Genomic DNA, 12,436 nt, shown 5'->3' with positions numbered 1-12,436 from the left:
CCTCAACCTTTATATATGTTATGTATTATCATAAAATACAACTTACATTTCAATATTAAGGATGAACACGAATGCGGCCACTTTCGTTTTACACGAAAACCGTCTAAAATTTAACTAAAATGCTAAAATTGTGAAGATTTCAGTAATTTAGCATGACTTAATGGTGCTAGCACCCAATATACGTGCATTGTATTGTCGAAAACAGCCCATATTTATGTAACAAAAGCATTCTACTGTCCAATAAATAACTAAAAGTTTACATTTTAACAATTTTGTAAAACTGCTATATTTTGGGGCCAAAAAAGGGTCTTACTGGACCTACTCCTTTGAAAATTACATTTTTAGGCATACGCAAATAAGTACAAGTTGAAACAAGGTAAGGGTTGACTGGCCCTTCAGACCACAATTCCAGTTTTTGATAATTTGGCGGTGTTTGAAGTACACATATACGTAGTTGTAGGTCCACGATTTATATAAAAAAAGGGGATAGAAAGTCTAAGAAAATCTATACATTAATAATATAGTTAGCTCTCTAGGAGCACCCGGTTTCCCCTCCCTCCTTAATCATCATCTGGTGCGTGATATTGATATCGTCTCCCATGAAAGAGTCCTTCAGACTAGCATTGCTGAATAAGCAAAAAAAATAATTGATAAAGGGAATCCTTCGATTTTAAAACGTTAGTAAAATTGAGGACAAAACATTGAATCGAGTTCAATCCTTGAAAGATTGAAAAGTTTCTGAATACCAGATCAAAGATTGAAACTATCTTCTACTGGAATGTAGAACTGCGTTTACCAAGCTTTATTTCATAACATCATTTACTGAATGAATACCTCTGCTAGTTATTCTGATATATAGCACAGGAATAGTGGAGAAAAAACTAATACATTTGTTACTGAACACAGTAACTTGTCTCTGTTTTAAAAAGACTATATTTATGTTAGTTGGACTCTATTGGAGGTCTCTGTTTGATAGTTATCTCATTGGACAAGACAGCCTGTCACGTGATAGTGTTACTATTTGGAAAACAAAGACACTCTATCGGCAATGTACTACATGTTCGCTTGATAAAATTAAATAAATATGATTACATGAATTTGCATAAACAAATAAATGAGACAACAACCAAACAAGATAACAAGACCAAGAAAAACATCGAAATATTAACATAAATCTGCAATCGTATACATATGTGTTAACTGTGTGTCAAGCTCCCGGCTAGGTAAATTAAAAAAGATAAAACCATTCGAAGGTTGTAAATGTTTTATTTACAATGACAAGTGTAATGATAAATGAAAGTGTTCATATCGGTCTTTTGTCACGTCTTTGGCATTTGGTCGGTTTTCATTTGTTTTCCCTAGTGCTGGCTTTTTGGTTTGTGGAATTCATATTTTAACCAGTAAGTGCAGTATTTGTCTAGTACCCTCCCTGTAAAGAGAAAAATACATGTGTGTTAATAACAATAAGTGCGAGTATGCCTTACAAACTTGATATAAAACACTGTTAATACTTATGAAATAAATAAAATCTAGAGATTTACGTTCTTCTAATCTCTTCTCATTTCAATTATTATTAAATGAAAATATCCAGATGATTTAAGCATTAAAAACTGTGATTATTCATAGAATCTACCTAAATTATTAGATCGTTTTCTGCTAAAAAGAAAAGTAATTTAATTTCATCGAGTTCTTATATATCAGTCTTAAGGGTCAAATTGGTGTAATGAAATATATTATGTTTACCTTTCCGTATCCTTTTCCGTAACCACCTCCGTATCCGCCTCCGTATCCACCTCCGTATCCACCTCCGTAACCACCGAATCCACCTCCGTATCCGCCTCCGTATCCACCAAGTCCTCCGTATCCGCCTCCATAACTTCCGATTCCTCCGTATCCACCTCCGTATCCACCTAGACCTCCGTATCCTCCTCCGTATCCACCAAAGCCTCCATATCCACCTCCGTATCCCCCACCATAACCTCCGAATCCACCTCCGTATCCTTTACCGTAACCACCTTTGTAGTAGGTGCAGTTAGCAACAGCCACCAAAAGTGCGAGGAGAACGAATCCTTTGATCATTGTGAAAAATTAACTGCTGAAAAAATAAAAAAACAAGAAAATATAGCCCATAACATTGACTGCGATACAAGTTCTTTAATATTTTATACGTACACAGGGTCAGGTTTACAAAGGGTATTTTAATAAATACTTTGAAAGGGAGGGGGACGGGACTTTAATTTTCGGTCGGAATGGACAGGAAACCGGTTTATTAAGGTGGCTCGGCCCTTTACCAATGCGCATATTTTAACGCATGTTTCTTACGACGAGTGCCTTGGAAACGGTCGCTTTAAGGGGTCTTCTCAAAAATAGCTTTGACGACCTTGAAACGCGGGCGTGTATGAAAGCACCCTTGACGATGTAAACAAGTGACGCTAAACGTTCTTCAAAACAGGAAATACGAACGGTCAGAAATTCACAGTGCTTTCTTCATTTTTCGCATAAAAGTTTAAAAGGAGAAAAATATACATGATTTAAGCATAACATTAAAAAAAAAGAATATATAAATACTGACAAAGTCACATGTATGACGTCGACGGTATTTGGTGCCGCTTCGCTCCCAAAACGCATTCTCATCTTACACGGTCGCCTCTTGGGTCCGTTCGTACCATATTTTGAATTCACTTAAATACCAGTTGAATTAAATGATGTCGTGGATATTTATTTTTGAAAATGTTTTGCCAATGACGCAATGATTAACTGTAAACAAATGATAGCGATGTAAACAACTTCATGTCATCGTACAGCTTTCAAAAACAGGTAAACTTGTGACCCGTATCAGAGACATATATGTGTATATATGTCTCTGCCCGTATAGTATGGGTTAAAACATCGGGGCGGGTTTGTTATCATGATATAATCCGTTTGGCGTTTTATAACAGTTTGTTTCTGTCATAAATATATTTAAAACTTGAAATATCTTTATTTCCAGGGGCGGATGCAGGAATTTTCGAAAGGGGGGGTGCTAACCCAGGGCAAAGGGGGGTGCAGGGGGGGGTGCAAAACATATGTCCCGATACAAATGCATTGATCGGCAAAAATAAAGGGGGGGGTGCGCACCCCCGGAACCCCCCCCCCCCCCCCCCCCCCTGGATCCGCCACTGAATTTCCAAGTATTTTTAGGAGTTTATTCCCGAGTATGCGATATATTTTTCCACTGCAAAATTTTGATAATTATAGTTATACCAAAACAAATTTGAACATGTCAATTTTCTAACAGACTTAATATATTTGTTCAGGGGCCAGCTGAAGGACGCCTCCGGGTGCGGGAATTTCTCGCTACATTGAAGACCTGTTGGTGACCGTCTGCTGTTGTTTTTTATTTGGTCGGGTTGTTGTCTCTTTGACACATTCCCCATTTCCATTCTCAATTTTATTAATACTTAACATTTTCATTTAAAGATATGTTTACCTGCACGAAAATCATCTGATAATTTTTCTCGTATCACAATTCCATGATTTCCGGAACACTAGACTTAGTCCTATAATCTAAGACATCGGGACCAATGTTTTCTATTTTTATGATACTTTTCTATTACTTATTTTGTGAATTGTTATTTTGTTGATTTGCAATTTTCTGTTGTATCTATCAATATGTCAACCGAGTTCATATTAAAAAAAAAAGAAATATCAGCATTAAAACTAAAATAATTGAATCAGAGCACTGAATGTTATTAAAATAGACTAATGGATCCAGCAACGATCAATCGGGCGGATCCAGTCATTTTAAAAGGGGGTTCCCAACCCAGGACAAAAAGGGGGTGTTCCAACTATATTTCCCCATTCAAAGGCATTGATCGTCCAAAAAAGGGGGAACCCGGAACCCTCCCCCTGGATCCATCACTGTCAAAAGTAAACGGGACTGGCCTAGTATTCCGACCTTATATATCGGTCTATGATATAATTCCTAAATACTGCATGCTTTGCGGAGAACCGCAAAATTTTTGGTTTCACCATGTCGGGATTTTGCTAGGACATACACCCGCATCGTGCCGGGCAGTCTCAAACACTACTAAAGACTTTATATATAAAAAAAAATCTATACTACTACTAGGTTCAGGAAAAGTTTGGATTGTAATTTAAAAGCTACTCCCTGAAGAACGCTATCTTAGCCGGTGATGTTGGCAAACTTTAACTTTAATCTTAATTTTTGAAATGCTTTTTTAAAAGGTAAGCTAATAAGGAAAGTTCTTGATTAAAACAAATGATCACAAATATAGTTGAGTGATGTCAATGCGGCAAAAAAATGTGAATGACAATTTTGTTTGTGAACACTGATTTGATCTTACCGTGGCAAAGAAATGCATAACTAATCATCGATCTATGCGTGATGATAAAAGGAGATAATGTTTTTTTTTATTTATAATATTGAATTTTAAATATGAACTTTGGTGGATAGTTGTTTTATTGGCAATCATACCACATCTGCTTATTTTCATATCGTATGGTTAACATAGAAATATGACTAATCTGACAGATGACCCCTTGATTATACAGGGTGTTCAAACAGCTGGATGTATACATACGAAGCCTCGTAGGGTAAAAAGGGGGAATTTTGCCTACACATGCACCAAGCGTAATTGTCCATTCGGTTTTTTTTATGGCAGTCCATAAATCTAGCTCCCGTCTTACTTTGCATAACTTTCATAATTGATACTTATCTGCATGTTCTCATCCGTATTATGCTTGAAATACTTGCCAGTGATCATTCAGTATGCACAACTTTAATTTTCATTATGTGCAGTCATATAAAAAAAACGTAATTTCTGGGACTTTTATTTGTTTGACTATGTGGTATATCAGTTTATAGTAATTGTTGAAGTCCGTACGGGGACATAATTGTTATCTTCTATGTAAATTGGTCTCTGGTGAAGAGTTGCATCATAAACAATGACACCCCATCTTCCTATTTCTATACCCTACACAAGGAAGTGGCGCAGGGTATAACATTTTTGACCCGTCCGTCCGTCCATCAGCCAGTCTATCAGTCCTGTTTCTTGTCATCACAACTCCTCTCAAACCGCCCAACAAAATTTCAGAAAACCTTTTTAGATAATAAGGACATACTATGCAGATGTGCATATCGACAAGAAATTATGATTCAAACTTTTTCTAGGAGTTATGCCCCTTTGAACTTATTTCCTTCAATATACTACTGCAAGTTTGTCATCGCATCTCCTCTCAAACCGCACAATAAAATTTTATGAAACCTTTTTAGATAAGGACATACTATTTAGATATACATATTTTTTTTTCTAGGAGTAAGGCCCCTTTGAACCTATTTGCTTCAATATACTACTGCAACAGTTTTTCACTGCATCTCCTCTCAAACCGCACAACAGAATTTCATAAAACCTTTTTAGATAATAAGGACATACCATGTAGATGTGCATATCGACAGGAAATTACGAATTATTTTTCTAGGAGTTATGCCCCTTTGAACTTATTTGCTGCAGTATACAACTGCAAACAGCTTGTCATCGAAACTCCTCTGAAACCACACAACAGAATTTCATGAAACTTTGTAGATAATAAGGACATACTATGTAGATGTGCATATCAACAGGAAATTATCGTGATTTAATTTTTTTTTCTTAGTTATTTTATTTCTCTAGTGGCAATGTGGGGACTGACTGCCAAAGCGGGGCTGGCTTCAGTTATTTGCAATATAATCCACCAATTAGCCCCCACCCTATGTCGGACTCTGTAACAATCATGCCATCAACCAAATATTTTGAAACATATTTAGAATTCAAGAAACAGACAAGTCCATGAAAATGAGGTTAAGTTCAGATAAACCCTGCAAGACAGACATATTTGTTATTCATTTATTATTTTGTACATAAATCACCCATTAGTTTTCTCATTTTAAATGTTTTAAATTGTTCATTTGTCATTTTGAGATCTTTAAAACCAACTATGCAGAATATGTTTTACTCATTGTTGAAGTCCATATGGTGACCTACAGGTATAGTTATTTCTGTGTTATTTGGTCTGTTGTGTCTCATTTACAATCATATCACATCCTCTCATTTGATATTTTAATTTGTGATAAGACATTTAATAATCATTTTATACACCAAATATACATGAAGATGACCTATTGATTACACAATATTGACTACTACATGTACCTATTAGTATTTATTATTTTTGAGTATATGTCCGACATGCTGACGACGGACAGTCAATGGTATACCATAATATGTCCTGAAAACTGGTGTTAAAAAAAAGGCTCAACTAAATCAAATTTTTGAAACGTGATTGATTTTATTCCTCTAATATCTATGAGATCAAATTTATAAAACATCTATTAACATAATTAATTTCAATGTACTAGTATACATGTACGAATTGTTGCCATTTATACATCATGTACATGTACAATCATTAGCTGATCAGCTCTATATTTTCTTTATTTTTATTCTCCTTCACTGTTTTATTTATAAGAGTAGACTCATATATATGATCTGTATTCATCATTGGGACAGGTAGCTATATATATAGGTGAAGTAGGTCCTTTTGATTATATTTTTTAAAAAGGATTTTGACAGCACTAAAGCATATACATGTAGTTCCAATTTATAGTTGATCTTAGCTCCTTAAAAGGATTGTGGCAACATATATTGCATATATACATGTAGAATGTTGTTCTTAAGTTTCAGCACTTTACGCATAGCTTCCGGTTGCAAGACTAGAATATGATACTGGCTTCTCATGAAATTCTGTCAGTACTTTGCCAATAGTTTCCAAGTAAAGTTGAACATTCCAAGCTCACTCCTTCCATTTGCAATGTACATGTACAAATGTACTTGCAGCCTGAAATTAAATATCAGAGTAATTCTGTCAGAAAATCAACAATTATTGACATTCAAAAGCATATAGATGTAGACTAGTTCATAATGGTAATGTGTCCATGGGACACAGATGAGCAGCCGCTTGCATATAAAGGATGAAAAGGGTGACACCACCCAAATTTGTACTTGATCTGAGTGTTGTTGTAGTAAGCATTGCATTTAAGTTTCAGAACATTTGGATGAAGCAAACTTGTGTTAAAGAAAGGAACAAAATTTCAGCATTTTTTTAATTTGTAAAGGGGCATAACTCTAGAAAAGTAAAAGCGACCCCACCAAAAATTCAAACTTCATGTGTGTTTGTTGGTACAATGTAGTAAGCATATATATATGCAATAATTGTGTATTAGTTTCATAACGTTGGTAGAGGCAAACTGAAATTGGAGAACAGAAACCAAATTTGGGAGGTACATGCAAGTTTGATAAGACTGACAATGCAAGGGTAACCTTAAAAGAACTAAAATGGTCTAAATTAATATGTGTTTATTTGATAATAGGTTCGTTTTCATTTATTTTTGTTTTCCCTTGAGAAAACATAAAATATTTTTTTATAATTTAATTTGGTTGAATATACATGTACATTTGTATATCGAATTTCTGAACAGAAAATAATGAAAATGAGACACAAAAAAAATATAACCAAAAAATAAACCTGTGATAATACTGCTTCTATTGGTACCAGGATGCTTAAAATCAATCCAAAATTATTTTTTTTTGAAAAAATGTATACACCTATAGTTGTTTTAATGTCTGTGTCATTTTGGTCTTTTGTGGATAGCATACCTGTCAACTCACCCGTTTTTTGCGGGTGACACCCGTTATTTTCACCTCTCACCCGGGAGTTTTTCTTTACCCGGCGGGTCCCGGGAATTTCTAACATTACCCGTTTCACCCGGATTTCTGACCGGAATTGTTTCCGGTATTTAGAAGTAATACGACCTTCGGTTTTATCGGTCTTTTTCGATGTAACCAAAAGTCAAAATGTAGGACTGTTGTTTACCTGAGCTACGTAACGATATGAAGAGACAACAAAGCTACAAGATGAGTTCAGTGACTATCAGTTGACCCCATTAGATGAACTTCCACTTTGCACTTCCCCTGAAACTGACATTGGTACATTTTGGGGAGAAATGTCCAAGTTGCATGACATTTTTATTAACAAGCCAAAATTTTTTGTTTTGTCAAAACTTGCTAAAACATTACTGGTTTTGCCAAACAGCAATGCAGACAGTGAGAGGGCATTTTCTTTAGTAAAGAAAATAGCTACAGAGTTTAGGGCTGATCTTAATAAGGATACACTGTGTGCTCTTCTTTCTTGTGAAATGAATACACATTTGCATTGCTATGAACTGAAACAAAGTGCAGTTCTTTTAAAGAATGCCAAGTCTACTACTATGGAATATAACAATAGTCTGAAATAAACTTGTATACATGTTCTAACTGTTTCATATACATATTGACTATATAAATTATATGTAAACATATTTTTGTTCTTCAATTGAGCCTGCAAAATGTCGTACGCGTTATGACCTGAGATTTTTTTTCTCAATGCAGGTCATGACCTGACTTTTCATTTTCAGAGGTTGACAGGTATGGGATAGTTGTCTCATTGGCAATTGTACCACATCTTCTTTTTTATATTATATACAATATATATGAACAGCTAAAAATCTCAAGTGACAAATACTTATGGCCGCATTCTGTACATGTTTAACCCTGATACTTCTATTACTAGACCTTAAGACATTTTTGTATACCTAACAGAATAAGGGGGGGGGGGGGGGGGGGTTAATGGTAAACAAATTGTGATTGATAAAGATGAATCCTTCGTTTGCCTCCTACTGTAGGGTTCATCATTTACAAATCAGCCTAGGCCAATTATATCATATTCTCAAGAAAATAAAGAAGTCAATCAAACCCCAGACCTTAATAGAGGGGTGGACAGGGGTAAGGAGACAGGGGAATGAGGGATCAGGGAAAAGGGGGTATCTTTGAAATATATTTTGTCTTGGGGCAAGGAGATGGAAGAATTGAAGTAAAAAGGAGGGGGGGTTTAGAGTAAAATGGGAAGGGAAATATAGTTGGGGTCAAGGAGTAGAAACTGTCCCGATGGAAGTTATGGGGTACCCCACATACATATGACCCTAGTCCGAGATTTCTCTGACGTCCAACGGTTGTTTTGCCAGACAAGCTGGGGCTAATCTCGGACTAATATGAACCTAACTTGGCTACGAAATAAGTTATTAAAAATGATGATTAAAAAAGACTAATTCATTGACACTAACCATTGCTAACGGTAGCGTAAAAATGACAGTAGATGTCATCCCTTCCTCTTCGGCCGTTTGCACACGGATATTTTGCAAAACTGGCCAGACATGTTTACAACTTGTCTGTAAAAGGTAAAATAAACACATAAATAAGATACCAGCTATAACGATCTATAATATTAAACATGGAACAGAAATTGAGCCCGTGCAAGGTTTCAGCCGCAGTGATTTTCAACAGTAGTGAGTATTTTGAGACAACCCCCAAGTTTGTATTTTTCGTTATACTGATAACATTTGGCTGCCTAATATATCGAAATCTATGTTTTCTTATGTAATAACTCTACCTTCATCGTTGTATATTCGCCACAATGTCTGTTATGCATGTACATGGTCGTATTCATCAATATAGTATGCTGCTCGGCAATGGCGACCTTGAAATTCCTCTGGTCCGATAATGGCGCCAAATTAGAGGGAAGCAACTCGCGCCAGACAAAATTACCGTATTTCACCAAAATAATCAAAATTTCACTTTTTGATAACAAACAGTAATACGATAACCACATTTATATTCAGCAATCGTTTATTGATATAATTACAAACATTATTTTATTAAAGCCATCAATAAAGAATTCACAATTAAGTAATTAATGGAGTGCAATGAAATCAGACCTTATGGGGTAGAGGGGTTAAACAAAAGCTCGTAACTTTTTTAAAAGCCTGGTGACCCCGATTTTATTTTACCTTAAAATGTTCGAAAAGTTCATAGCTTTGACATATCTGTTTTTAAAAAAAATCTACCGGGGAAATTTTACGAAAAATCGATTAAACCAATATTTTTTGCCTTAAACTAAAATTAGAAAATGCAAAATTTAGACATTAATCTGAAAATAAAAGGATTTTTAAGTCAAAAACAACCAAGGGAAAGGTTTACATTTCAAATTCTACTGTTTTTTCACATAAAAATCATACTGACTTGGTTTTAAAAGTCTTTGAATTTGATGTAACGGTTATTGTTGGAAGGGTGGGCATGTTTGGAAATAGGGTCAAAATCGCACATTTCGCTTCAATTTGAGGAGAAAACGAGCCTGGTGACCCCCTTTTTTCTTTGCATTTTTGGATTCAGCATAAAAAAATCTACAGAATATGTGAAAATAAAAAAATTCTACCGGGGGTCACTATTGGGGTGAGCCACCTTAAGGGTCCGGTTTACCCAGGTTTTACTGTAAATAGTAACAAGACTTAAGTTTAAATTGTTTAAGTTTATGTCACAGACAGAAGTTTAAATTTATATCACAGAAATTTCAAACTGCAGAAAATGGAAAAAGCTACTTTAAAAACCTGTATGTCATATGTGAATAATGAAAAGACAACATTACACAAGCAAGTTTGATTTACATTTAGGTGCAACTCAACAGAGGTACAGTGAATATACAAATTAACGAATGTACTCAAGATTGCTTGTACTGAAGTATCCGTGCACAAAAAGGCAATTGCATTTTTATATTAGAACTTTATTTCAGAACTAAAGTGATGCATTGTTTAACGTATTTGCGAAATTTTGTCAATAAGACAATACATTTTTTAACATTTATAAAAATAAACACACACATCTCTTTGCATCATTCTATTTAATGTTTAAAGAATCAAACAAAGTTTCTGTTCATTTATAATAAACACACCAGGCGCGGATCCAGCCATTTTAAAAGGGGTTCCCAACCCAAAGTAAAGGGGAGGTCCAACTGTATGCTCCCTCTCAAAATGCGTTGATTGGCAAAAAAAAAGGGGGGGTTCCATCCCCGGAACCCCCTGGATCCGCCACTGAACACACTGATAGTTTTAGTACATGAATATGGGCAGCTTATATATTTATCAAGACAACTTAAATTCTTCAGAAATTGAACAGAAAGAAAATTGAATAATGACGAATTTAATAAATAATAACTTTTCTTTATAGATTGCAGTTAAACAAGAAATAATTCGATTTCAGATTTTTAAAAAGTTAATGAAAACCTCGTATGTGAATGGATTTGTCAAGTAACATGCAATAATTATGCTGTAGTGTTCTGTTGGTGGCTTAGATACTCAGTTTCACCCTAAAAAGCTACAAGTTATAATGCACGTTTCTTTCGTGCAGTTTTCCCATAAGAATTTTTTGTTCTGTTTTTAAACTATAATTATTGATAGAGCCTTACCATTACAAACGGTAAAAAAATTGATGCTACAACAATAAAAATTGACCAAGAGATATATATTAAGAAAACTTACCTTTAGTCTAGATATACTTTCTGCGGAAGGCGAACGCTGAATGTTCAAATCATAATTGTGACTTCTTTATATAGCAAGTCCGAAAGAAGAACATTGACTGATGATTGATGTGTACTCGTGCGACGGACTTACCTAATCAGCTTGTAAACAACATCGTCCTGAGTAATTGTCTGGGACATTAAATGTCGAAATTAATTGTTTGTCCATCATCATCTATCATAATTTCACGTCAATAAAATATTAATTTCAATACAAAGAAATGATCATATCCTTTTGTTAACCGACCCTTCTCATTTAAAATAACTTATATGCATTACACAGTTGCAAGGGTTCCGCGGAACCTAGTGTCTCGCTTTCTTTTGTTGTTCTCTATGTTATCAATGTGATAGGGGAATGCTCATAGAGATTTACATTTAATGAAATAAAACGTTTGAAAAGTATGAAAAAATATGCTTGTAAAAAACGGATACAGTATACTTCTGTCCAAGTTTGGTAAAAATCCAGGATGGTTTATGAATCTCATAAATGATTTAAAAAAATAACTACAGACTGTATGTAATATCAACTGGAAGAAAAGTCCATTTATAAGTGATAATAGTACCTATGCAAAAGTAGCTGTGTAAACAAGCTTCTGTCCAAGTTTTATTCAAATCCAGGATAATTTAAGAAAGTTATTAAAAAATGCAAACTTTAACCACAGATTGAATGTAATGGTAACTGGTAAAGTCCATTTATAAGTAGGATTTTTTTTACAAAATTTATTTCTGGATACTATTTTATGATCATAAATAATCTTCTGTCCAAGTTTGGTAAAAATCCATGAGAGTTTAAGAAAGTTATTAAAATTTCAAAACCAGACAACGACGACGAGGACGACACCGACGACGGAATATAGGATCGCAAATGTCTTGCTTTTGCGACAAAAGTTGCAGGCTCCACAACAATTATAGACAAAGACAATATCTTATTTAAGTCTCACCTCTTCATAATCAT

General features: G+C 34.7%; 1 protein-coding gene across 1 annotated transcript; it reads right to left on the bottom strand.

The window, feature by feature from the left end:
• Positions 1-1,250: 1,250 nt before the first annotated feature.
• On the bottom strand, positions 1,251-11,576 carry LOC143071231 (uncharacterized). The gene is made up of 3 exons (XM_076245412.1): positions 11,444-11,576; positions 1,744-2,095; positions 1,251-1,429 (listed from the first exon to the last, which is right to left on the bottom strand). The coding sequence occupies exons 2-3, from the start codon at positions 2,077-2,079 to the stop codon at positions 1,418-1,420; spliced, it is 348 nt and encodes a 115-aa protein (XP_076101527.1). The 5' UTR covers positions 2,080-2,095; positions 11,444-11,576; the 3' UTR covers positions 1,251-1,417.
• Positions 11,577-12,436: the final 860 nt, after the last annotated feature.

The sequence above is a fragment of the Mytilus galloprovincialis genome, chromosome 4, assembly GCF_965363235.1.
Source record: "Mytilus galloprovincialis chromosome 4, xbMytGall1.hap1.1, whole genome shotgun sequence".
Taxonomy (NCBI): domain Eukaryota; kingdom Metazoa; phylum Mollusca; class Bivalvia; order Mytilida; family Mytilidae; genus Mytilus; species Mytilus galloprovincialis.
The sequence above is the reverse complement of the archived record's forward strand: the minus strand, read 5'-3'. Positions and strand labels throughout refer to the sequence as shown.

What these genes read in the sequence shown, in the direction of transcription:
- LOC143071231 (XM_076245412.1), bottom strand. Translation starts at nt 2,079, where the DNA reads ATGATCAAAGGATTCGTTCTCCTCGCACTTTTGGTGGCTGTTGCTAAC.